Source organism: Ovis canadensis, chromosome 15, assembly GCF_042477335.2.
Source record: "Ovis canadensis isolate MfBH-ARS-UI-01 breed Bighorn chromosome 15, ARS-UI_OviCan_v2, whole genome shotgun sequence".
Taxonomy (NCBI): Eukaryota; Metazoa; Chordata; class Mammalia; order Artiodactyla; family Bovidae; genus Ovis; species Ovis canadensis.
The window spans coordinates 72003252-72029164 of record NC_091259.1 but is presented as its reverse complement, the minus strand read 5'-3'; the positions used below and the strand labels follow the sequence as shown (position 1 = coordinate 72029164).

At 39.9% G+C, this 25913-nt stretch overlaps 1 protein-coding gene, 1 long non-coding RNA gene and 1 other non-coding gene across 3 annotated transcripts in view; 1 reads left to right on the top strand and 2 right to left on the bottom strand.

Annotated features, from left to right (window-relative positions):
- The window catches only part of CAT (catalase), a 36533-nt gene extending 36097 nt beyond the window's left edge, over positions 1-436 (bottom strand). The window contains exon 1 of the mRNA XM_069554718.1: positions 51-436. Within this exon, the coding sequence (XP_069410819.1) occupies positions 51-116 (66 nt within the window). The 5' untranslated portion in view covers positions 117-436. The remainder of the gene's footprint in view (positions 1-50) is intronic.
- Positions 321-15569, top strand: LOC138420975 (uncharacterized). The gene is made up of 4 exons (XR_011249396.1): positions 321-624; positions 1451-1544; positions 3848-3977; positions 15144-15569. It is a non-coding gene; the product is annotated as an uncharacterized lncRNA (long non-coding RNA).
- A 7014-nt stretch (positions 15570-22583) lies between these two features.
- On the bottom strand, positions 22584-22655 carry TRNAS-GGA (transfer RNA serine (anticodon GGA)). The gene has a single exon. It is a non-coding gene; the product is annotated as a tRNA-Ser (tRNA).
- Positions 22656-25913: the final 3258 nt, after the last annotated feature.

Sequence of the window (25913 nt, the reverse complement as noted above, 5' to 3'; positions counted from 1 at the left end):
CCAGCTTCCTACGCGGACCGTAGGGCCGGCTCGGAGAGCGCAGGGTGTACCTGCGCGGCCCTCTGCTCCTTCCAGTGTTTCATCTGGTCGCTGGCTGGATCCCGGTTGTCCGCCATGGTGTCTGAGCGGCGCTGCAGAACTTTGCAGGTGGGCTCGGCTCACGCGTCTCCAGCGCCGCAGCTGAAATAGGCGACTTCAGACTCCGCCACTCAGCTCCGCCCCCCCATCCCGCCCCCTCGGCAGGGCCGCCACCTGATTGGCCACTTGAGCTCCAGGCGGAATGGGATTGGAAGCCAAGTAGGGGCGGGGCTGAGGAGCAGGGACTCGGGGAGAGGAGAGGCTGGGGAGAGATAGGAAAAGGAACGGCACCTCCTCACCTCCGACCCCCAAACTCCAGATTAACTAATTTGGGTTTGGCCCCCGCGTACCCGGATGTGACTGTCTCCTCGGCTTATCAGTATCCTTCAGGGTGCCCTGGGAGGTAGCGGTTGGTGGTCTGCCAGTTTTTTTGAGGGAATGCTTAGGCCCTGCTGGGTGGGGCTTTGAACTCTGGTAACATGCTCTCAGCTCTTAAAAAGCAGAGAAAAAGAAATCCACCGTTGAGTTCCTCTGTGCAAAATGAAGGTTTGTCATGCTCCAATGTTAATAATTTTGTTTACAACTGAAAGGATTGGTGGAATTTGGAATAAATGCAAATACTGGTTCTATATTTAAGTATGACCAGTGATCACACTCGCAAATGTCGCATAATTTTTTCTTTGTCAAAGATTAGAGATGACATGTATACACTGCTATACAATGACATGTATACATTTAAAAATGGTTAGCCAACAAGGATCTGCTGTATAGCCCAGGGAACTCTGCTCAGTGTTAAGTGGCAGCCTAGATGGGCCTGTAATCTGGGGGAAAATGGATAGGTGTGTATGTATGGCTGAATCTCTTTGCTGTCCACCTTAAACTATCACAACAATGTTGGTTGGCTATACTCCTGTATAAAATAAAAAGCTTTTAAAAATAAAAGTAAAAAGCACAGAAAAGTGAAATATTTGCAAGATCTAAATCTTAATAGTCTAAAATACGTAGGACAAAAACTCAGTCCTTTAGATTCCCTTTTTGGTTTAGAAGTTCCCCTTTTTGAGTGTCTGCTATGTGCTGGACACTGCTGATGGTTGCCAAACTCTACCACTTAATCTTCACAACAAAAAAAATATAAAGGTCAGTGAAGTCTCCCCACCATGACAGACTATAAACAAGCATGAAGAGGTTGGCTTGCTCCTGATGTAGAATAATTAACTAAGTTAAATAAGATGTCCAAACCCACTATTTATTAACAGAAATGCTGCCTTAGAGTTTAGGAAATGTCTTCCCTAAGTCAATGTGACTAATTTTTGAGGTGTTTGAGCAATGCATTTTAATAAGTGAAATAACAATGTATTTTGTGATATTCCAGAAGAAAATTGCTCGAGTTCAACAGTGCAAAAATGGCTTATTCTATGAAAATATCTTCAATTGGTGTCTTACTCTTGTCAAGACGTTTAAATTAGGTAAAGTGTGAAAAGAGACTTGGTTATACCCAGCTAGAGAGATTGTTTACAAAGTCTGAGACTTGGCATAATAAAGCTGGGGGAAAATGGTCCTCCCAGACCTCAATAGAGATCTGTACTCCTACTGCTTCTCATCCTGAGGCCACGTTATTGCTCTTTTCTTCCACTGTGTGAACCTCCCACTCATAGGGCATCACACTTCCCTTCCCCTAGTCGTTTCCATCCTCTTCTGGTCAGGAGTTGCCTTATTCCAAATAGGCTGCCATTCTTTTCTTTTACTGTGGGTTCATATCACTTTTTATACTTGAGCTTGAACTCCGGGAGATGGTGATGGACAGGGAGGCCTGGCATGCTGCGATTCATGGGGTCACAGAGTCGGATACGACTGAGCAACTGAACTGAACTGAACTGAACTGAACTTGGTCTTGGAAGTGTTCACATACTCTTGGGAGTCTAGCTTAGTCACATTTGTATAAAAAAAGGATTTTTGTGGTTAGAACTGGTAATCTAACCACTGTCTATAACATTATTTGCATGAGAATAAGTCTTTCAAGCTTAAATTAAGTAGAAGGAGCTAGGGAAGGCTACCAAAAATTTTTTGCCAAGTCACGTTATGATCATTGGATCTATTAAAAGGCCCTAAGGAAGAAAAGAAAATACAGTACCCATAGAGAACTTTCAAGTATTTATGTACATGATTTATGGAATGATGTACATGATTCCCCCGGTGGTTCTATGTAAATCTCATCTCCCATACCTGCTGATTTATATATCTCCTTATGTTAAAGGCCCTTTGTTTCCTGGGCCTCAGCTGCTCAGTGGTAGGACTTTTCTTTCTTTTTTTCTTTTGGCTGCACCACATGGCCTTAGTTCCCCAACCAGGGATCAAACCTGCACAGTGTCTTAAAGTGGTAGGATTTTTGATTCTTTCTTGTTTTCACTGGGAATTGGATCAAATGCAATCTCTCTCCAGGTCATCACTTTGCTTATCTGCTTCTCTTGAAAAATAGGCATTTTGTTTGTTTGTTTGTTTGCTACTCCAGATTTACTCTCCATCCTTCTTGATTCTAATCTACACTCCAGAAATCTTGATTTTTATCATCTGCTTGGCCCCACGATACCCTGCCTTCTTGAGTTCAGCCAATGGTGGGCTGGCGTGAGATCAGAGCTTAGGTGGAAAGAGGAACTAAATTATTCGTTATATTAGCGCCAAAGTTGGATTTTCCACAGAGTTAATGAAGCTTAATTTTAGAGTTCCTCACCTACACATGTTCCTTCCAAACTTTTGGGAGGAGTCCTCACAAAGTGCTTATGTGTACTTTTATGAGTCTGCGTAAAATGAGTGAGGTATTTAACCACAGTTGATATAACCATCATCTTTTCGAATCCGAATTCCCCTTCACCACATTACCTTTCTTATCAAGTGTCATTGGAATGACTGTGGTTATGTTTGGCATCCTGCTAAGGAGACATTGAGTTGGGGATTATTTGCATGAGTTTAATGGAATACAGTTGACTTGCAGTCTCTTCTGTGTGTACTGAGTTATTGTTCGTAAAGCTTCGCAAGCTAGAGCGTGGCAGACTTATGTCTGACTCCGATATCAAGTATCTCTGTAGCCTTTCCTCTGTCTGGCAAGCATCACTGAGCCTTTGATTTCTTCTAATGCACAGAAACCCATGCTCAGCCTCTTGCCAACATCTGACCCTCTTTTCTCACCTCCCCTATCAAACTCTAGCACTTAGTTGTCTTGTCACTTGGTTTTATCTCCCATCACTGCCTTTCCTGTCCTCCTCACTCCACTAAGCTAAGATTTTTTTTTTTTTTTGGCCATGCTGCATGGCTTTCAGGATCTTAGTCCCCCGACCAGGGATTGAACCCAGGCTGCGGCAGGGAAAATGTGGAATCCTAACTACTGGATCACCAGAGAATATCCTATAACTCATCGATTTAAAATGGCATTATCAATAGTAAAGTATAAAATCAAAATGAAAGTTTTCTAAACTATAAATAACAAACACAAATTTTGATAAACTATGCTAGAAGGAAGATTGAATTACCTTTCTATTCTCTCTATTGAAAATTTTTACTTCTTTTGGTGATCAAAAAGTATGCACTCAAAATGAAAAAAAAAAGTATTTTAGAGATATGTCAGGCTGTTAATAAAGTATTATGCTTTTGGGGGGGTGGTTTGTAATGTTTTTATGGTACTTTTTTGATTATTCAAGTTTGTAAGTTGTGATTTTTTTACCATTGTAAACAAAGATAGATTTTTATACTTAAGTGTGTGTTCTTTTCCTTATAGAGACAGTGGAAAGTATACATATAAGCTTCAAATCCCGCAAAATTGGGATCCACTCTAAGCAAGCTCACTGCCTGCCTACCCTGCCATAATTCCTTGATTTCTTGGAAACAGCCATGTCCTACAGCTGTAGGTATGTTGCTGCTGCTGCTGCTGCTAAGTCGCTTCAGTCGTGTCCGACTCTGTGTGACCCCATAGACAGCAGCCCACCAGGCTCCCCCGTCCCTGGGATTCTCCAGGCAAGAACACTGGAGTGGGTTGCCATTTCCTTCTCCAGTGCATAAAAGTGAAAAGTGAAAGCAAAGTTGCTCAGTCGTGTCCGACTCTTTGCGCCCATGGACTGCAGCCCACCAGGCTCCTCCAGCCATGGGATTCTCCAGGCAAGAGTACCGGAGTGGGGTGCCACTGCTTATAATTGGTTCCAAAAACCACTCTTTTTCTTTGCCTCTTCAGAGGCAAGAATGGCACACAACCTACTTGCAGTCACAGATGTTTCCCCCTTTTTCTATACTCCTTTCATGAAAATTTCCACAATTGTCCCTTCAGAGTATACTGGGTTTTTTCAGGGATTCTGACTGATACAACTCATAAAAAGCAAAACAGTGTGATGCATTTTATCTTATTTTATTTTTAAATTTATTTTTTATTCAAGTACAAGTGATTGACGATGCTGTGTTACTTTCAAGTGTACAGAAAAGTAATGTAAATAGTTTATATATATATGAGTGATATGTCACTCAGTCATGTCCAACTCTTTGCGACCCCATGGACTATAGCCTGCCAGGTTCCTCCATCCATGGCATTTTCCAGGCAAGAATACAGGAGTGGGTTGTCATTTCCTTTACCAAGGGATCTTCTCCACCCAGGGATCGAACCCTGATCTTCTGAGTTGCAGGCAGACTCCTTACCATCTGAGCCACCAGGAAAGTACTTTATATATTATATATTATATATAAAGGACTTTCCTTTATATATATTATTATATATAATAATATATTATATATACATACACATATATACATGCATATGTATATATTATATATTATAATATATTATTATATATAATATATATATTCTTTTTCAGGTTATTTTCCCCTATAGGTTATTACAAAGTATTGAGTGTATGTGTGTGTATATATATATATATATATATATATATAGAGAGAGAGAGAGAGAGAGAGAGTATATATATAGTATATATTATTTTTCCGGTTCTTTTCCCCTATAGGTTATTACAAAATATTGAGTATAGTTCCCTGTGCTATACAGTAGGTCTTTATTGGTTGTCTGTTTTATATATAGTAGTATATGAATATTAATCCCAACCTTCTGATTTATCCCTCCCCATCCGTTTCCCCTTTCCCCTTTGGTAGCCATCAGTTTTTTTTCTATGTGAGACTACTTCTGTTTTGTAAATAAATTCATTGGAATAATTTTGTTTTAGATTCCAGATATAAACAATATCATATGATATTTGTCTTTGTCTGGCTTATTTCAATGTGATTCAATTTAAAGGACACTTTCTGAAAAAAAAGAAAAGGATACTTTGTGGAGATATTATAGTCCTGTATTGCTTAATACTTATCCAGCCAGCATGGTGTCCAGCTTTTGACCTTAGCACCCATTTACATGTTTTAAAATTATTGAGGACTCCAAAGAGCTTTCTTTTGTCAGTGTTGGAAATATATAGGTGTATATGATTAGAAATTATAACTGATAAATTTTAAATATTTAAATATTATTTTAAAATAAAAACAATAAGCCCAATATATGTTAACTTAAATGACATATTATTGTAAAAAATAACCATATTTTCAAAAAATTAGAATATGTTTTACATTTTTGCAAATCCTTTACTGTCTGGCATAGAAGACAAGTGGATTCTCACATCTGCTTTCACATTCCATCTGATGCAGTATCAGATCATGTAACTTTTGGAGTGTTTTCCTGTACACCCATGAGAGAATGACAGTGAAAAAGGCAAATGACATCTTAGTATTATTAAGATCATTTCAACCTCATTGACCCCCTGACAGGGCCCTCAAGGATCATCATATTGAGAATCACTTGTAAAGAGAAATGGACTCTGATTTGGAAATCAAAATCCTTAGGTTTTATTTCTGACATCTCCTAGCAATGTGGTCTGCAGTAAATCAGTATTTAACTTTTTTAGAATATGGTTTCCATGTCTACTAAGTGAAACATCCAAACAGAAAAACTAAGACTATTACAAATATCAAGATTCTTCAATTTGTGACTTGTTTATGAAAAGAAATAATAGCTGTCTTCAAGTCACTTCAGAAGACAGCTAATGAGATGTCAGTAAGGTCCATGTTAATACTCATGGAAGCCAAGTTCCATGGTGTTGAACCTCTGAAGGCACATATCAGAAAAATAAAGAAGGAAAAAAATATAATATGTCTAATATGACTTACTTTTTGATAAACAGTATGCATATTGGAACTGTCAATATCAATGCTGCCAAACATCATTTAAGATAGGGTGTTATTATGAGGTAAGCTTCCTGGGAAAATTACAGCAATGGCTTCCAACTTCCATTGGCTAGGAACTGAAAGAATTGCAAATATGTGACCAGCCTCAAAGATACTTGACATGCATGTTTTAAGCTCTAAAACAGAAACTTGTGGACAAAACAGTGTTATTAAATACTGGTGGCAGAAGTTCTCATATTTTTGAGAACTGAGTTTAGGAAAAACAATTCCTCCACTGCTTACTGGCTGGGCTGAACTAAGGGCAGGGTTGGCTTTGTAACTCTCCCCACCCTTTCTGGAGCGTGACCAGCCCATTGGGAAGCTTTATTATAGAACATCCAGTTAAACTGGCTCCCTAGGGGGTGGAGCTGAAGCTGCCCTTTGTCAGCCTGAGAGTAGTGTGCACCAAGGACACATCCCTGCCTTTCCTTAATTCTTGCTGGGCCTTGGTCTTATATCTGGACCCCTATCCCCTCAGCCCTGAAACTACCACTGGCATGCAGGTGGTGATGGTAGTCGGAGCCAGGGAGAAGGAGCAAGAAAGAGTGTTAGAATGCACTGGAGAAGTCAGTTATTATTGGGAGGGGCAACTTTAATACAACAGACATCTGTTCCATTGAGAAAAGACCTTTGTTTAATGTATGGAGCTTGTGGTATAAGTCATAAAATGATCTAACCTGTAGATGGTAGGTTGGAATATTAAAATCCTCATCCCTTACATCAATGAAAGCTGTCACTGAAGAATTTAGTCCCCTTTGTAGTTCCCCCAAATGTGCACCAATTATTAACATTTAAATTTATAGCTTCAGAACTGTCAGTAGAGCTAGCTCTGAATTGAAAATCGAAATCTGCCTGCTGGTAAGCCCTCAGCTGTTTAACACTCAACATGTTTTTATTGCATATCAATAAAACCTACACAGGCTCTGGGGTTCAGTAGTCTATAAATTATCATGGTTCCTGCCCTATGGACCTACCCTATCTTCTAATCTTTCTCAAGTTAGCAAGATCACAGTTTCAGGAATTAGTTGATCCACTGTTCTGAAAAGACAACTGGCTGAGTTGGAAGGAATTATCCAACCTCTACACATTAGCAATTTTAAAATAAGGGATTAAAATCCAAAATGCATAAGGAATCCTACCACTCAATAGCAAAAAAACAAACAAACAAAAACCAAATAAGCCAATTTAAAAATGGGTAAAGGACCTGAACAGACATTTTTTTTCCCCCAAAGAAGACCTACAAGTAGCAAACAGGTATACAAAGAGATGGCTTCCCTGGTGGCTCAGTGGTGAAGAGTCCACCTGCCAATGCAGGAGACTGGGGATCAGTCCCTGGGTCAGGAAGATCCCCTGGAGAAGGAAACAACAACCCACTCCAGTATTCTTGCCTGGGAAATCCCATGGACAGAGGACCCTTGCAGAAGTCCATGTGGTTGCAAGAGTCAGACACGACTTAGTGACTAAACAACAACAATATAAAGAGGTACTCCACATCCCTAATCAGGGAAGTGAACATCAAACCAGAAAGAGGTATCACTTAATACCTTTAAAGATGGCTATCCAAAAGAGAGGAGAAAGTACATGTTGGAGAGGATGTAGAGAAAAGGGACCACTTGTACACTATTAATGGGAATGTAAATTGGTATAGCCATTATGGAAAACAATATGGAGGTTCCCCAAAATATTAAAACTAGAACTCTCATATAATTCAGCTATCCCACTTCTAGGTATACATCCAAAGGAACTGAAATTAGTATCGCCAAGAGATATCTGCAGTCTCACATTTATTGTAGCATTATTTACAACAGTCGAGATATGGAAATTACCTAAATATCTGTTGACAGATAAGTAGATAAAGAAAATGTGATGCACGCACACACACACACACAATAGAATATTATCAGCTCTTTATAAACACACACATATACACATGCAAAGGGAAATCCTGCTGTTTCCAACAACAAGGATGAACACTACGCTAAATGAAACAAGTCAGACACAGAAAGACAAAGACTGTACGACCTCACTGACATGGAAAAACTACAATCTCACTGACATGTGGCATCTGAAAAAGTCAAACTCGTAGAACCGGAACATAGCATGGGATTGCCAGGGGCTGGGGGGTGGAAGAGATGAGGAAATGTTGGTCGAAGGGTACAAACTTCGTTATAAGATGATTAAATTCTGGAGATCTAATGTGCATTGTGGTGACAGTTAATAATACTGTTAATACACTTGAAATTTGCTAAAAGAGTAGATCTTCAGTATTCTCATCACGCATAAGAAATGGCAACTATGTGAGGTGATGTGATTAGCTTGAGTGTGGTGCTCATTTCACAACATACACATACATTAAATCATATTAAATCAGCACTGTGTACACCCTACATGTATGCAATCGTTATTTCCCAACCATACCTCAACAGGCTGGAAAAGATAAATAACTGAGGTCCTCATGGATTATTATATCTGTGTATCCGGCGTTTAAAACTAGCTAGAAACGACTGGAACCCAGCTCTGTGCACTCCAGATTTTTCCTTTTTGGTGATGTTTATTTTCCTTCCCACTTCCCCACACACAAAAAAATCCTAGTTCCACATTTTAGAATCACACACAGGCAATCAAAGGCCATTGATTCCTGGCCTTATTGCAAAAGCAGTATGTTGTTTGTCCTTTGTGTTTGCCAAATGCTAGAGTACAGTTGTCGCATAAATTTGTCTTTCGTGAAACAGTCTGTTTTTAAAACCGAAGTTCAACAGAAAGCTGATCACATGAGAAGAATTTCACCTATAACCTTGATAGATGATAGATTTTAAATGATAAATATTAAATAATGGCATTAATTTTTATTATTTATGTGTTTCAGAGAAGTCCCGTCAACATTTACCTTTCATAAACAGGTACTATTCAAGTTGGCATTTCAGATTTCCAAAAAGATATGGCATAACTTTTGTAATAGTGATTTTTTTAAGATGTATTTTTAATTAAACAAGTAATCCATGAGTACTTTATTGTGTTAAAACATTCAAAACTTACAGAGATAACTAGTTTACAAAGTGACTTACAAGAATGTATGTAATAGTCATTTTTTTTAATATGATAGACTAAGGAAAAGTTTGAAATGTCAATATATTTAGGAGTGGAAAGGCAGAATAAAGTTTCCTGTTTCTTTTTTCTCCTTTCAGGCATCCAGTGGGTTCAATGTCCTTCAGCTTAGTGTACCAGCTAGAGTAGTTGACAACTGTTTATGAGAAAACTGTCAAGCAGTTCATGTTCTAGTTATCACTCAAAAAAATACCTTTAAAAAAGAAGGGAAAACACTATCAATACAAAGTACTGAATGCTCGTGTGGAATCCAGGCAACACTCAGAAAGTGTATTTTGCAGGCATAAAGGGGTTGGAGGGAGCAAAGAGAGAGCAGTGGGGAGACAGGGAAGAAGTGAAGAGTGAAGGGACCCAGCAGCAGCAGAGCTCCGGCGTTGCTTCTACAGGCTGTCAAGCCAGTTACGGAGGAGACTGATAACACTCCTCAACCAGGGATAAGGAGAACAAAGTCTACTTGTCACTTGCCCGAGGTCACACGAACCAGAAGTACAAAGCCTGATCTGATTTTATTCTCTTTATTATAAATCCCATGTGTTGGCCTTCCCGGGTGGTCCAGTGGTTATGGCTGCTCGCTTCCACTGCAGGAGGTGCGGGGTCTGTCCCTGGTTGGGGAAGATTCTACATGCCACATGGCATGGCCAAAAAAAAAAAAATCACCCTGGCATTACTGCTCATCATCATCGTTCCAGGCATGGCAGAGCTATATTTAATTCCAACAGCCCCATGAGAAGCAGGCTGTTCTCAATTTCAAAATTAAGGAACTGCCTCCGACAGGTTAGGCCATTTTGCCCAAGGCCCCACAGTAAGAGAGAGCGCTGAGTAAACAGGGGAGTGTACACCTCTGCCCTAGTATTTCAGTGTTTCTCGAACAGACCCTGAGAGGCTGTGAACCTATTTTTAGAGGCCTGAACATCTTCTTCAAGAACTTTAAATTTTTTTTTTCAAAATAATATTTAGGATGTAATAGAAGCATATTTTAGATAGCTTCTAGGTTTAGATAGATTTAGATCCTTTTTAGGTTCTTTGGCTGATCTATTGACTTAAAAGAGATGAACAGGAGAAGAACAGATTTAATTTCATACATACAAGAACCCCCCCAAACATGAGACTCTTCCCCTGCAGCCCAGGAATAGAGGCTTATAGGCCATCCTTGAGCTAAGGAGAGGAGTGTCAGGGTCTGGCACCTGAAAGGGAAGGATGGCAATTCACAGAAAGATGGGAAGAGCAGCAAATGTTTGGTAGACAAATGTTTGTTGAATCATGCAGATAAGCCTCCCAATGAAAAAAGTTAGTGTTGCTAATGTCTCTCTCTCTCTGGTACAAGCCCCCTAATCTAAATTCTCTAATGCAGCAGAGAAAGGGATAAAAAGCTCTTCTTGAGTCTATTGAGCCTTGATTGTTTTCGACTGGAAATCATCCACATGCCAGAGTGACAGCCTGCCAGAAGCCCCACCATCAAGTCATGCAGTGACATTCCAGTGCAGGCGTTTGTGTTCACATTTATAATCATCATAATCTTCAAAGTCTTGGCAAACGAGGATTTGCCCCTGGATTGGTGTGTCCTCATGTCAAATGACAACTCTCCTTCACTTGTACCGAGAGTTTATTACCAATTGTAAGGCCATACTTCTATTCTGCAATGATAATTCCAACTGGAAAACTATGAGAACATTATTTGATATATCAAGACAGTTGCAGCTCTGGAGTTTCTATGTAGGAGAGACTTAGTGGCTCTGCTGAGTGCTAAGTTGCCTCAGTCATGTCTGAGCCTTTGCAACCCCGTGGACAATAGCCTGCTAGGCTCCTCTGTCCATGGAATTCTCCAGGCAAGAATAATGGAGGGCTTTTCATACCTTCCTCCAAGGGATCTCCCCAACCAGAGATCGAAAGTGCATCTCCTACATCTCCTGCGTTGGCAGGAGGGGTCTGTACCACTAACACCGCCTGGGAAGCCCTTTAATGACTCTAGTGGATTGGCATTAAGAGCAACAAGAGTTGTCCTGAAGCTTTATTGACAAGGGAATGGTTTTCTAAAAATAAAATTGAGTCCTCTACAGAGCATAGCTCTCTCCAGAAAACTCTTTTAACATTTTCATAAAATGGTCATTTTTCAATTACTATGTAATGTCTTTCACTCCTGCATTTGTTTAAAATAAAGTTCATTTCCCCTTAGCCTGATGTAATTCCTTTGCTCTAGTAACTTTGTGTCTTTTCTGATTGCTTAATTTAAATGTAAGAAACTCTGGAAATTCTTTACCAGATGCAATGTATATGGCGCTGATCAGAGCTTTGCTCTCAGGAGTTAAATCAGCATTGAGTCTGGACTGCCGAATGACTTAGAAATAATATAGATTTTAATAGCTAAAATCACAGTTCGCTATGTAGACCTTTTGATTTCAGAGCTATAACATACAAGGTTCCCCTTGTGATCCAAATTCATTCACCAGGCTCTCTGAAAACCCAGGGGCTGAGTTCATTTGGATAGCAAAGGATAATTTTATAAAGAATAAAACATGTCCCCCAAAGTTCTTTGTCCTTAGAAGAAGTCTCACCCATGGAACCAAGAAACAATACTGACCAACGCTATTCATTCCATGAGAAAACAGAGATCAACATTTCCTTCACAGTTTCTTTTCGTTCCTCTTTAACTTGTCTTGAAAACAAAGAGTCATTTGGTCCTGAAGTGAGAGAAGAAACCATTTATACCAATGGCATTTAAAAATAGTATATCTAGAAATGCAATTAAAATTAAGGGCAATAGCGGCAAACCATACACATATTGAGATTCAAAAGGTGAATATTTCACCAACACAAAGAGGAGATTTTAGCAATTAGGTGAACCTTTAGTGATGAATGATTGCATGAAAAAAAAATTGCAAGCTATGAAGACACGGTCAATTTGAAGAAGTCTACTCAGCCTTGGGCTCCCCAGGTGTCTCACTGGGAAAGAATCCACTTGCCAATGCAGGAGTAATGGGTTTGAGCCCTGGGTTGGGAAGATCCGCTGGAGAAGGAAATGGCAACCCACTCCAGTGTTCTTGCCTGGGAAATCCCACAGACAGAGGAGCCTGGTAGGCTACATGAGCCCATGGGGTCTCAAAGAGTCAGACACAACTTAGTGACTCAACGACAACAATTACTTAGCCTTACCTGGTAGAGGGGAAAACAATTAGTATTTAAGAACTTAACTGTCCTCTCTTTCATCTGTAAGATTGTTTGGGGGAGGCATAACTTATATCCATGAATTATAAAATACAAATGATTCTATCTTTATACCATACCCACCCCGTTGCAGACAGTGACAGGGAAATTAAGTCCAGGGTTTAGCAAAAATATCATTGAGTCCTTAACTAAGTAAAGGGATCCTGAAGCTGAGTTTGGGGGCAGAAGAGTGAGCTGCATGGTGAAGCTAAAGGGATTTTAAGCTGTTGAGATCCAGTGATACAGAGGTCAGAAGGGACGAGACCTGGAAATCACCAAGGAAATTTTGAAGAATAAGAGAATCTGATTCCGTTTTGTTATAGGCTTGGATAGCACTGCTGCATAATCCTCCTTGCCCCTTTCTCCAAATCCTCGTCATACATTTGATTCCACAAATAACATCTTTTTTCTCACGGGGGATAATAGGAATCAAGAAAAACATAGTCACATGCCGGGGTCATAAGCGAGAGAGAAGTAACAGCAAAAGGTGTTATCCTCCTTAAACCTGGGCCAGAGGGATCCAGCTTCAGACCCCAAGCCATTCTAAAGCAGAGCTAATCCCACTACGATGTGAATGCAACCCCAAATGGGGTTTGTTAGGTTTTCAAGCAAGGCTGAGATTCTACAGTTCCAACAAGCTTCTAGGTAATATTGATGCAGCTGGTCTGAGGACCACACCCTCTGCCTTCCCAGACCATGCTCAGGTACCCTGCCCAAAGGAATCCAGCCCACGCTTAGGACCTGCACAAGCTTTATCGCTGGGTCCATCCTCCTAATGGTAGCCCATCTTGCTGCTGTGCATGCCAATAGGGCTAAGGTTTGCCCACAGAGTTGCTATCTGAGGGCCAGCACACAGAATGGCTACACATGAAACCTTTCCATGGTGTGAGATAGTGGAGGAGGGGGCACAGGAAAAAAATAACTGGAGGATGGACAGGGAGCAGAGGGATTCAGTTGGCAGGGTTCAGCTCTCCCCACACTGCCAAATTCCAGGGGTGAATCAGAAGTCCAAGAATTCTAAATTGCAATTCCAAATGGCAACCTGAGACTTCCCTGATGGGGAAGAATAAGTGGATACGAATCTGCCTGCCAATGCAAGGGACATGAGTTCTATACTGGTCTAGGAAGATGCCACATGCCGCAGAGCAGTTAAGCCTGTGTCCCACAGCTCCTGAGCCCACACTCTGGAGGTCCCCCAGCCACAACTATTGAGCCAGAGTGCTACAGCTACTGAAGCTTGTGTGGCTAGAGCCTGTGCTCTCAACAAGAGACGCCACCACAATGAGACGCCCCTTCACTGCAACGAAGAGCAGCCCCTGCTCGCTGCAACTAGAGAAAGCCTGCGTGCAGCCACAAAGACCCAGCACAGCCAAAATAAATGAATGAATTGCAACCTGGCCTTCTGTGTTGTTATGAAGACGTATTTGTCAAAGTAGAAGGACAGTATTTTACTTAATAGTTTAGTATTTAATAGTTCATTAAATATTTAGACAACTGCCATGTGAGCTTTTCTTATTATTTCTGCCCTGCCCTGGGCTTTGCCAGTGTTAGGGGCAGGTTCCTGCAAAGGTACAGACCTCAAACCAAAACAAAAGTGGTGTGGGAGCTGGATCCAGCCCGATGGAAATTTCATCAGAAAAGTGCCCATCTTGGCAAGGAGGGGCCTTGGGAGGCTTCAGGTAACATCTGGGTTACATTGAAATGTTTGGAAGTTATCACAATATGATAAGGCTGTCCTCAATAAAGAGGTGGGGACCTCATTCCCAGAAAACTTACAAGAACCTTAGAGATTGTGTGCAAAAGGCAAGTAAGACCTTAGCCAGCTTATTTCATCTGTTGAAGCATGAGAGAAGTCAGTGTCCACTCACCGAATTAAATAATATCTAAAACATTTGAGAGTATTGCATCATTTTTAGTTTTCCAGCTAACAGAGAAATGGCAAAAGCTGGAGAGAATTTCCAAATATATTTCAGTGGTTCTGTACATGAACTTTAAACGTGAAGGGTTACAGTCAGAGTACAAAATTACAGTCACACTTCTATGAACACAGAAAATCACTGTGCTAACATTCTTTTCTTCACAAGGCCATAGGAAGTCCTGACCAGTCAAATTCAGAACATACTTGCTTTTTCTGACTTAAATTATTTTGTGTTGGAAAATAGTTGATTCACAGTATTCTTTTAGTTTCAGGTGTGCAGCAAAGTTCATATATAGAACACACGTGCTTTTAATACCCGTCAGATTTTCTTTCCTGTTGGCTAAATTCAGTGTTATTGGAGACCAAGATCAGCAGGTTGGTTAGGGGCAGCATGAAGCATAAACAGCATTCACCTAGGAATTGGAGATCTCTGGATTTTGGTCTCAACTCTAGACTCTTCACAGCTTGTAGAACCCGGGGAAGCCATTAAGCCTCTCTGTGGCTCAGCTTTAATCTGACTCTGTAGGCTTCAGCACACATTCTAGGGCACCTCTGAACACATTCTTTATTTTTCCTCTTACAGGACTGCTCTTGATATTATTTTCTGCCACTGGAAGAACCAACATATCACAAAGAATGAAAGAGGAGACTATACATCAGATCTCATTTTTACTGGTGAGAACATGGAAACTAAATTTCAAAAAGAATGTATATCAGTTAAGGTCACTTAAACAGAAAGGGGGGATTTCCTTACGTGGAATCAGAAAGTCCAGGGCTAGGCAATATTTTCAGGGGCACCTCTTCCCAGATTCAAATTCAATGATAGGAAATGGCAAGATGTCTCAAACACCCCCTCAGCTTTCTAGGATCTTCTTTTAATGTCCCAAGAATCCCTTGAGGCAGGTATTATTATTCTGTTTAGTAAATACAAATATCTACTTCATGAAGTTATGACTTTAAAAGAAAACCATGTATTAAAAAAGCCCTCAGGAGAAAAAAAAAAAAAAAACAACCCTCAGCACAATCCCTGACACAGAGTCAGAGCAAGAGATGTCAGCTATTTAATATATATTTATATATTTCATACTTTACTAGACATAATAGATTACATATATTCTATTATCTACACTAGTGGGTTTTAAATTGTGCTCCAAGGAAATAAAAGGTTGCACAAACAATGAAATATTTGCCACCAATAATGACAATTACTGAATGAGGAGCTCATTTCTTGATTTCTTAAAATGTATTTTGTATATTTATATGTGCCATGCAAGACTTTGCTTGAAAAATGGATTTCACTGCTAAAAATAGATTAAATTACCTCTGACATATTCCAATCCATTAATTTTACTGATCATAAAACTAAAGCACAGAGAGATAAAATTCTTAAATTCTCACCTTAGAACATCTTAATATATCTGTTAGGATATATTCAGCTGCACATGTGTAACAGACAATACATGTTAACTGGTCTAAATAATAAAAGGAAACAATCAGTCACATAATAACAGGAAGGCCCATAAACAAGCAGGGCCTGTTTCAGGGCTGGATTGATTCCCACAGCTCAGTGGTCGAAAAAAGAGTAAGAAGACCAACACCCATTTTTTGATTGGGTCGTTTATTTTTCTGGAATTGAGCTGCATAAGTTGCTTGTATATTTTTGAGATTAGTTGTTTGTCAGTTGCTTCATTTGCTATTATTTTCTCCCATTCAGAAGGCTGTCTTTTCACCTTGCTTATATTTTCCTTTGTTGTGCAGAAGCTTTTAATTTTAATTAGATCCCATTTGTTTATTTTTGCTTTTATTTCCAGAATTCTGGGAGGTGGATCATAAAGGATCCTGCTGTGATTTATGTCTGAGAGTGTTTTGCCTATGTTCTCCTCTAGGAGTTTTATAGTTTCTGATCTTACATTTAGATCTTTAATCCATTTTGAGTTTATTTTTGTGTGCGGTGTTAGAAAGTGATCTAGTTTCATTCTTTTACAAGTGGTTGACCAGTTTTCCCAGCACCACTTGTTAAAGAGATTGTCTTTACTCCATTGTATATTCTTGCCTCCTTTGTCAAAGATAAGGTGTCCATATGTGTGTGGATTTATCTCTGGGCTTTCTATTTTGTTCCATTGATCTATATGTCTGTCTTTGTGCCAGTACCATACTGTCTTGATGACTGTGGCTTTGTAGTAGAGCCTGAAGTCAGGCAAGTTGATTCCTCCAGTTCCATTCTTCTTTCTCAAGATTGCTTTGGCTATTCGAGGTTTTTTGTATTTCCATACAAATCTTGAAATGATTTGTTCTAGTTCTGTGAAAAAATGTGGCTGATAGCTTGATAGGGATTGCATTGAATTTGTAAATTGCTTTGGGTAGTATACTCATTTTCACTATATTGATTCTTCCGATCCATGAACATGGTATATTTCTCCATCTATTAGTGTCCTCTTTGATTTCTTTCATCAGTGTTTTATAGTTTTCTATATATAGGTCTTTAGTTTCTTTAGGTAGATATATTCCTAAGTATTTTATTCTTTTCGTTGCAATGGTGAATGGAATTGTTTCCTTAATTTCTTTTTCTACTTTCTCATTATTCGTGTATAGGAATGCAAGGGATTTCTGTGTGTTGATTTTATATCCTGCAACTTAATAAACGACCCAATCAAAAAATGGGCCAAAGAACTAAATAGACATTTCTCCAAAGAAGACATACGGATGGCTAACAAACACATGAAAAGATGCTCAACATCACTCATTATTAGAGAAATGCAAATCAAAACCACAATGAGGTACCACTTCACACCAGTCAGAATGGCTGCGATCCAAAAATCTGCAAGCAATAAATGCTGGAGAGGGTGTGGAGAAAAGGGAACCCTCCTACACTGTTGGTGGGAATGCAAACTAGTACAGCCACTATGGAGAACAGTGTGGAGATTCCTTAAAAAATTGCAAATAGAACTACCTTATGACCCAGCAATCCCACTGCTGGGCATACACACCGAGGAAACCAGAATGGAAAGAGACACATGTACCCCAATGTTCATCGCAGCACTGTTTATAATAGCCAGGACATGGAAACAACCTAGATGTCCATCAGCAGATGAATGGATAAGAAAGCAGTGGTACATATACACAATGGAGTATTACTCAGCCGTTAAAAAGAATTCATTTGAATCAGTTCTGATGAGATGGATGAAACTGGAGCCGATTATACAGAGTGAAGTAAGCCAGAAAGAAGAACACCAATACAGTATACTAACACATATATATGGAATTTAGGAATATGGCAATGACGACCCTGTATGCAAGACAGGGAAAGAGACACAGATGTGTATAACGGACTTTTGGACTCAGAGGGAGAGGGAGAGGGTGGGATGATTTGGGAGAATGACATTCTAACATGTATACTATCATGTAAGAATTGAATCGCCAGTCTATGTCTGACGCAGGATGCAGCATGCTTGGGGCTGGTGCATGGGGATGACCCAGAGAGATGTTATGGGGAGGGAGGTGGGAGGGGGGTTCGTGTTTGGGAACGCATGTAAGAATTAAAGATTTTAAAATTTAGAAAATAAAAAACTAAAAAAATAAATTAAATAAATAAATAAATAAAATAAAATAAATTCAAAAAAAATTAAAAAAAAAGACCAACACCTCAAAACGAAAAACTATGCACTTGCGAAGTTTGTTCTAGCAAACATAAACTAACTCAGTTTCCCATCATCTTAGGTATAGAGAATAACAGAAGCAATGAGTTGGAGATAGGAAATATAGCAGGACGACGTGTAGTCTACTTTAATTGGAGCCCAGCTTTTTTAAATGTAAGACTATTTTGATGAAAGAAGCAGTGTCCTGATAACTGGACAGCAGTAGAATTTCATTCTCCAATTATAATGGCTATCAAAGCATCTCTGCAGAAGGTGGCAGCCAGAGACTGGAGAAGGTAGGTCACCCTGGGACACACAGGGGTCCCGCCCATGGGTGTCCACAGGGCACTAGATGCTCCAAAGTTTAGCGCTTCACACAGCAGCATGGGAAGCGCAACAAGAACATTTTATGTGACCTCAGGGACCTTGTGTCCTCATTATGCATGATTACCAGCCAGACAACTTCCTTAATGTGAAACTCTGGGATTAGGCAGCTAATGCACAGGCAACCTAAATTCAGAAATGGCCCCATGCTATGCAGCAAGTCAAGCTAGTACTAATCCATGTGTCATATAGCTTTCTTGTTGATGTACATCCTATGTGATGAATTGTGTAACATTCCTCTTGTATATTCCCCTGGGGTATGTTAAATTACAAGACATTATTCATGGATACGGAGAAGGCAATGGCACCCCACTCCAGTACTCCTGCCTGGAAAATCTCATGGACGGAGGAGCCTGGAAGGCTGCGGTCCATGGGGTCACTGAGGGTCGGACACGACTGAGCAACTTCACTTTCACTTTTCACTTTCCTGCATTGGAGGAGGAAATGGCAACCCACTCCAGTGTTCTTGCCTGGAGAATCCCAGGGACGGGGGAGGCTGGTGGGCTGCCGTCTATGGGGTCACACAGAGTCGGACACGATTGAAGCAACTTAGCAGCATTCATGGATAATGTTTCAAAGTTCTGTAGAAATGAGGTGAAGGGTCTTACATCTAGAAAACTAGATTCGCCACTTCAATATCATTATAATTTAGAGTTAGATGATCAGAGAAAGTGTTAAGGAATATAAAAAAAATCCAAACCTGGAGGTAAATATATTCGAGTTCCAATCTCAGCTCTGTCCCTTCAACTGTGTCACTTGGGCTACATTTCATAAATGTAATATTTGTACTCGCTTCCTAGGGCTATTGTGAGAATTTCAATTTATCTGTAGCACTTACACGACACCTAGCACTTCATAAATTAAATTACATAAGCCAAATAAAATCATCAAATTAAGATGTAGCAGGGTACCGGCAGCAGTAAATATCTGGGTTATTGAAGGAGACGTCCTTTGGTGCTAATTCTGGTAGCCATCTGGTTTTCCTCTGAGGAATCTCCTATATCCTGCCCTTGCCCCCATCCACATGCTTCAGGATAACTTGATGCCATCCCAGCTGCAGGGCTGGACTCATGACTAAAACCTAAGCAATCAGGTCGCTGTATTCCACCAGCTGAGTAATGGCTTTAGGGATGGGAACATGACCCAGTCACGTATAATGACGGTTTTGCTGGGAAAGCTGAAAGAAAGAAGCCTAACCTTATTCTGTTAGGTCTTAAGCTTGAAGATGCCTTGTAGCTTTTGGCCGTCGTCTTGGCCCAGATAAGGGGGTGGGGCTTGGGAAGCAGGGGAGCCAGTACAGAGGCAGCAAGAAACAGACGCCTAATGACCTAAGTGGACGCCTAACCTCACCTGTGCTAAAACTATCGTTAAATCAAACAATAAGTTCCCTTGTTGGCTTACATTACTTTTGCAATCAAAAGAGCCTAAACTGATACACCCGGAGATACATATTTTAAGATATTTGTATTAGGAAATAGACCGGTAACTCATCCAGATGGCACTAGTGGTAAAGAACCCGCCTGCCAATGCAGGAGACATGAGAGACACAGGTTCAATCCCTGGGTCAGGAAGATTCCCTGGAGAAGAGTATAGCAACTCACTCCAGTGTTCTTGCCTAGAAAATCCCATGGACAGACGAGCTTGGAGGGCTACAGCCCACAGTGTCTCAAAGAGTCAGACACAACTGAAGCAACTTAGTATACACACACCATATAAATGAATTAGAGCGGGGGAGGCATAAGATCACTTCCATGGATGCAACAAAAGGAGGGACTTGATAAAATTCAATATCCATTGATGATTTTTAAAAAATAATAATAAGGAATGCTTTAAAATAGGAATAGAAGAAATCTTCCTTATTCAGATAAAAGGTATTGGGGGGAAGAAGGCAAATAATTAACTGAGTAAATCAGTTAAATCTTTCCTCTGGAGGTTGCAAAGACAAAGACATTTCCTATCATAGCCTCTGCTTAACTTTGTTGGGTATGCTGGAGGCCCTAGCTTGTGCAATAAAGGAAGAAAGGAAAGACAAAATACAGCAATTGAAAAAAGAAGGGGAAAAAATGTCATTTTCAGATTATACAATAATGGAGAAAATCCAAAATAATCTATTCATACATTATTAGGGCAGTAGGAGATCTTAGCAAGGTTCCTAGGATAGAAAGTCCATACAGAAAAATCAACAGCATTTTAATACTCCCCAAAAAATTAGAAAATGAAATTTGAAAAATGATACTACAGACAACAGCATTAATAATATTAAGTACCTAGAAATAAATTGTTTTTAAAAGGCATAAGACAGATTTCTATAGGAAAAATGATAATATTGAGATACATTGAAGAAAGTCTAATTACATGAGGAGTTATACCATATTCATTAACCAAAACTTTCAATGGAATTTGGGCAGTTTGTTTTGTTTTGTTTTGTTTTGTTTTTAGAACTTGACAAGCTAATTTTAAAACATATGTGATGATGCAAAGGGCCAAAAATCTCTAAGATATTCTTAAATAAGAAAAGTGACCAAGGATTTATTTCAACAGATACCAAGATATCAAAGCTATGATAATTAAAACAGTGTGGAATTGATACAGTCATAGACAAAGAAACCAACAGATGAGAAAAGGATATCCTAAAAAAAAAATAGGACCCACATACATGTGGAACTTGATTAGACAGAAGTGGCAATACAGGGCATGGAAAAAGGACTGTATTTTTTAATAATGATGCTGAGACACTTAACTATATATGGGGGAAAAAATAAAATTGAAAAATACTGACCTCATTGGTAAACCGGAAAATGCAGTTTAAAAATCACAAGGAGGTACTACTCCATACTCATCAGAATGGCTGAAATGTAAACATCTGAAGTACCAAGTGCTAGAGAGGGAGTGAAGTCAGATATTTTCCTGCACTGTTTATGGGAGCATGAATTGGTTCAATTACATTGGAAAACAGATTGGAATGATCCATTAAAGGCAAACAAATTGCACACCCTATGACCCAAATATTCAATTCCACTCCAGGAATGTGTCCATGTTCTCAAGCATCCAGCAACAGTAGAAGAGATGGTTTTTTTTAAGTGTGATATATTTGTGTAATGGAAGGTTGTCATTGGTCAGTCACTCAGTTGTGTCCGACTCTTTGCAACCCCATGGACTGCAGCACGCCAGGCTTCCCCATCCTTCACTATCTCCCGATATAGCAATGAGAATAAACAAGCATTAGCTATCTACCACACAAGTGGGTGTTCAAAATAGTCAAGAAGCCAGACAACAAAAATACATGCTGTAAAATTACATTTTAAAGTTGAAACGAGGCAAAACACAAAATGTATTGTTTAGAAAGTTTACAAAGGTTGTAAAATTATAAGGAAAAGCAAGGGTGGAATTACTATAAAAGAAGTATGACAGAGAAAGAGCCTTTGGGGATTCTGGGGACTGTCAATATTCTGTTGGTGCCGTTCAGCAGGACTTCCTGGGATGACAGAAATTCTCTACATCTGAGCTGGCCAATACCATAGCCTTTAATCATGTGTTGCTATCTAGCATTTGAAATGTGGCTAGTGTAACCAAAGAGCTGAATTTTAATTTTATTTCATTTTAGAATCTAAAACTATTTCATTTAAAATTTAAATAGCTACTTGGGGGAGAATGTGTACATGTATATGTACGGCTGAGTCCCTTCGCTGTTCCCCTGAAACTACCACAACATTGTTAAAATTGGCTTCGTGTGTATGTTTGTGTGTGTTAGTTGCTCAGTCGTGTCTGACTCTGCAATCCCATGGACTGTAGCCCGCCAGGCTCCTCTGTCCATAGAATTCTCCAGACAAGTATATTGGAGTGGGTATGTGTTAGTAGCTCAGTTGATCCAACTCTTTGCGACCCCATGGACTGCAACCATCCAGGATCCTCTGTCCGTGGGATTTTCCAGGCAAGAATACTGGAGTGGGTTGCTATTTCCTTCTACAGTTGGAGTGGGTAGCCATTCCATTCTCCAAGGGATCTTTCCTACCCAGGAATTGAACCTGGGTCTCCTGCATTCCAGGCAGATTCTTTACCATCTGAGTCAGCAGGAAAGCCCTGATTGGCTATACCCCAGTACAAAATAAAAAGTTTAAAAATGGCAAGCCCCTAAAAATAAACTTTAAATAGTTATAGGCTGTCAGTAGCTACTGTATTGGATCAAGTTTTCGTTGGAAAACAGAGGGCTTACTCAAAACAGCATAATTTGAGGAGGGCTCATTTAAAAGACGGTAATTACAAAGGGGCAGGTGTAAGGAAGCACAGGAGATGCTTTTGCAACTGGAGTTAGTGGCAGCCACGCTGTTACCGCCCTGAGCCTGAAGGGATAGGGAAGGGCATAATCCCTGGGGCTGAAGGGACAGAAAATTAAGTAGAGTCTACCAAGTTAAAAGGAGTGGAAAGACACAGCCAGCCTGAGATGACCTCCTATTAGGAGCCAAAGGAATAGAGGCCCAACTCCCAGTGTCTCTCCGAAGGGTCTCCTGCCGAGGCTTCCCCTCGGGCAGACCCAAGAGACAGCCAAGAAGGCCAAACTGCTCACTGGTAACACAGGTCAGCCTCCAGGCAAACAGCAGATGGAAAGTAGATCTGTGGGGATAAACAGATCTCCAGAAGGTGGCTCTTTTTTAAAAAAAACAGACAAACAAACAAACAAACACCTTTTTATTTTATACTGGAGTATAGCTGATTAACAATGTTGTGATAGTTTCAGGTGGACAGAAAAGGGACTCAACCATCCATATACATCTATCCATTCTCCCCCAAACTCCCCTCCCATCCAAGCTTCCAGATAACACTGAGCAGAGTTCTATGTGCTATACAATAGGTCTTTGTTGGTTATCCATTTTAAATATAGCAGTGAGTACCTATCCATCCCAAACTATCTCATCCCCCCATCCTTCCCCCTCAGCGAACATAAGTTCATTCTCTAAGTCTGCTCAGCACCTCAATCTTGACCTGTTTGCTTCATTATTATTTATTACACTGTACCTTTATTTAATTTATTTATTTAGGCTATGCTTGTGGGATCTTTGCTCCTTGACCAGAGGTTGAACCCGGGCCCTCGGCAGTGAAAGCTCAGAGTTCTAACCACTGAATTAACAGGGAATTTCCTGTATTTTTATATGCCATACTTTTTTTTTCTGGTATGGGACTACAGTTTACCAAAAAAAATACAAAGAGAAAGAGAAGGAGGTGGGGAGGGGAAGAAATGAGGAAAGATGAAAGATGAGTAAGAAAGAAAAGAACCAGGCCTGACCAGCTAGCACCTGTGTTATGCACTGGATTTAACTAAACTGAAAAATAGTAATCAAATATCTGAGTAAATTCACTTTATCAAATATTTTTCTCAAGTCAGTAAAACAGCAGAATTTTTACAGTTGTATATAGTATTTCTGAACCCATGATGAGCCTTAGACAGTAGCTTCTATCTTTAAACATTAATATCTTTCTGTTTAAAGTAACCGCAAATTAAATAGACATGTAACATGCCCAGAAATGTTGCGGACAAACCCCACAATTGAGCGGAATTTTTATTTTGTTTGTCTTTCTATAATAGTGGGACTGCTCTTCAAGGTTCTGGGTAAAACCAGAGCTGTGAAATGGAACTGCGGTTTGTTTTTAAAGACGTGTGGATCGGTTAGGAATGCTTTGGCTGACAAAGACAATTGGTTAACTGTGGTTTAACACATAGAGATTGTATTTCACACGTTTAGACAAACGTCTGGACTTGAGCAGCTGCTGGTGACGGTTCAATGACTCAATCATTCCTGGGCTGGCATCTTCTGACCTTTTCCTTCCCATCGCAAATGAGTGAAAAAAGCTCCAGGTATCAAGTTGAAGGTACTTGTTGAGGGGCGAGAGGAGGCTTTGGAACACACAAACATTAACCTTTTGCTTTTATCATAAATGCAAAATCTGGGGCTTCCCTGGTGGCCCAGTGGTTAAGAATCTGCCTTGCAATGCAGGGGATGTGGGTTCGATCCCTGGCTGGACAACCAAAGATCCCACAAGACCCAATAAAGATCTGCACTCAAAGAAAACTTGAAAGAAAGAAAAGAAAAATCTTTCCAAACCCCCAACAGACTACCACCTACAACTTAGTGGCTAGCACTGTGCTACCTGGCCACTCCTGGATGGAAAGAGGTTGGGAACAGAAGTTTTTCTCTTTTGCAAACTTTGTAGGGAAACTGACAGGGGATGAGGGAACCCTGTTAGCTCAGCCTGTTGAACTCATAATGCCTGAATTATGTCTCCTGCAGTGTCCAAAATACCTACCATGAAAATGAGAATTCTTTGGTTGTAGGAATAATTTCTAAAAGGCCTGTACATGTTGCCTGGAACGGTGGCATATCACCAACACGTTATGTTCCTTATCCTATCAGCAATCATTTGTCTCTGAAGATTTGCTAGGAGTTGCTGAGTATGCCAGCAAGTGCTAAAAGACTAGGGAAAGTAGGCTTTATCATAGGAGAAATCTATCAGGAAAACTCTAGACACTGAGAGTGGATCTTTACTATCAATAATCAGGAGTAGGCACCACATCTAACCAGTGCGGCAAATAGGGCAAGAGGCAGTGAGAGAGAAAGTTTACCCATTGTTCTTCGCCTAGAGTCATTCTCAAAGTCAATTCCTAAAAAGCAAGGCAGATCCTCTCCAGTATGTGCCATTAAAGGTGATCCACTTCTCCTTCCAAGCTGCCAAGAACCAATGAGACATGGAAAACGGACATCATTAAGGTATGTCAGAAGAGAGACACAGACCTAGATTTGTTCCCTGGTGGCAGGGTGTTCATTAGGAGGACAGACTCCAGAGTTAGACTCGCAGGGACCAGATCCTAGCTCTGTTAGCTCCACGACTTAATCATAGGGTGTTCAGGAGGATTAAACAGTTAATACAGGTAACTTACTTGAAATCATGCATGGTGTATAGTAAGTGCTATATAAGAGCTGGCTTCAAAAAATAAAAATAAACCCTTTCTCCTTTGATCCTATTTGTATGATGCTTTAATATATGTATTTTTTAAAGTCTTTTTCTTTTTTTCTTATCAGAGCAACAGAGGTTTACTCCAAAAAACTTAGAAAAGAGAAAAAAAGAGAAAAATTTGAGTCAGTAATCACCCTCCTTCAGAGAAAACCATTACCAATTATATTTGATCCATGTGTATATTTTCAGTTATAAAAATTAGGTCTGCTTTGCACACTGCCCTGTAATATGACTTATTTTTAAAATGTAATAACATATTAGAGACATTTTTCCATACCTAGAAATATATTTGTACAGTATCTAGTATCTTTTTAGTTGTCACAAGT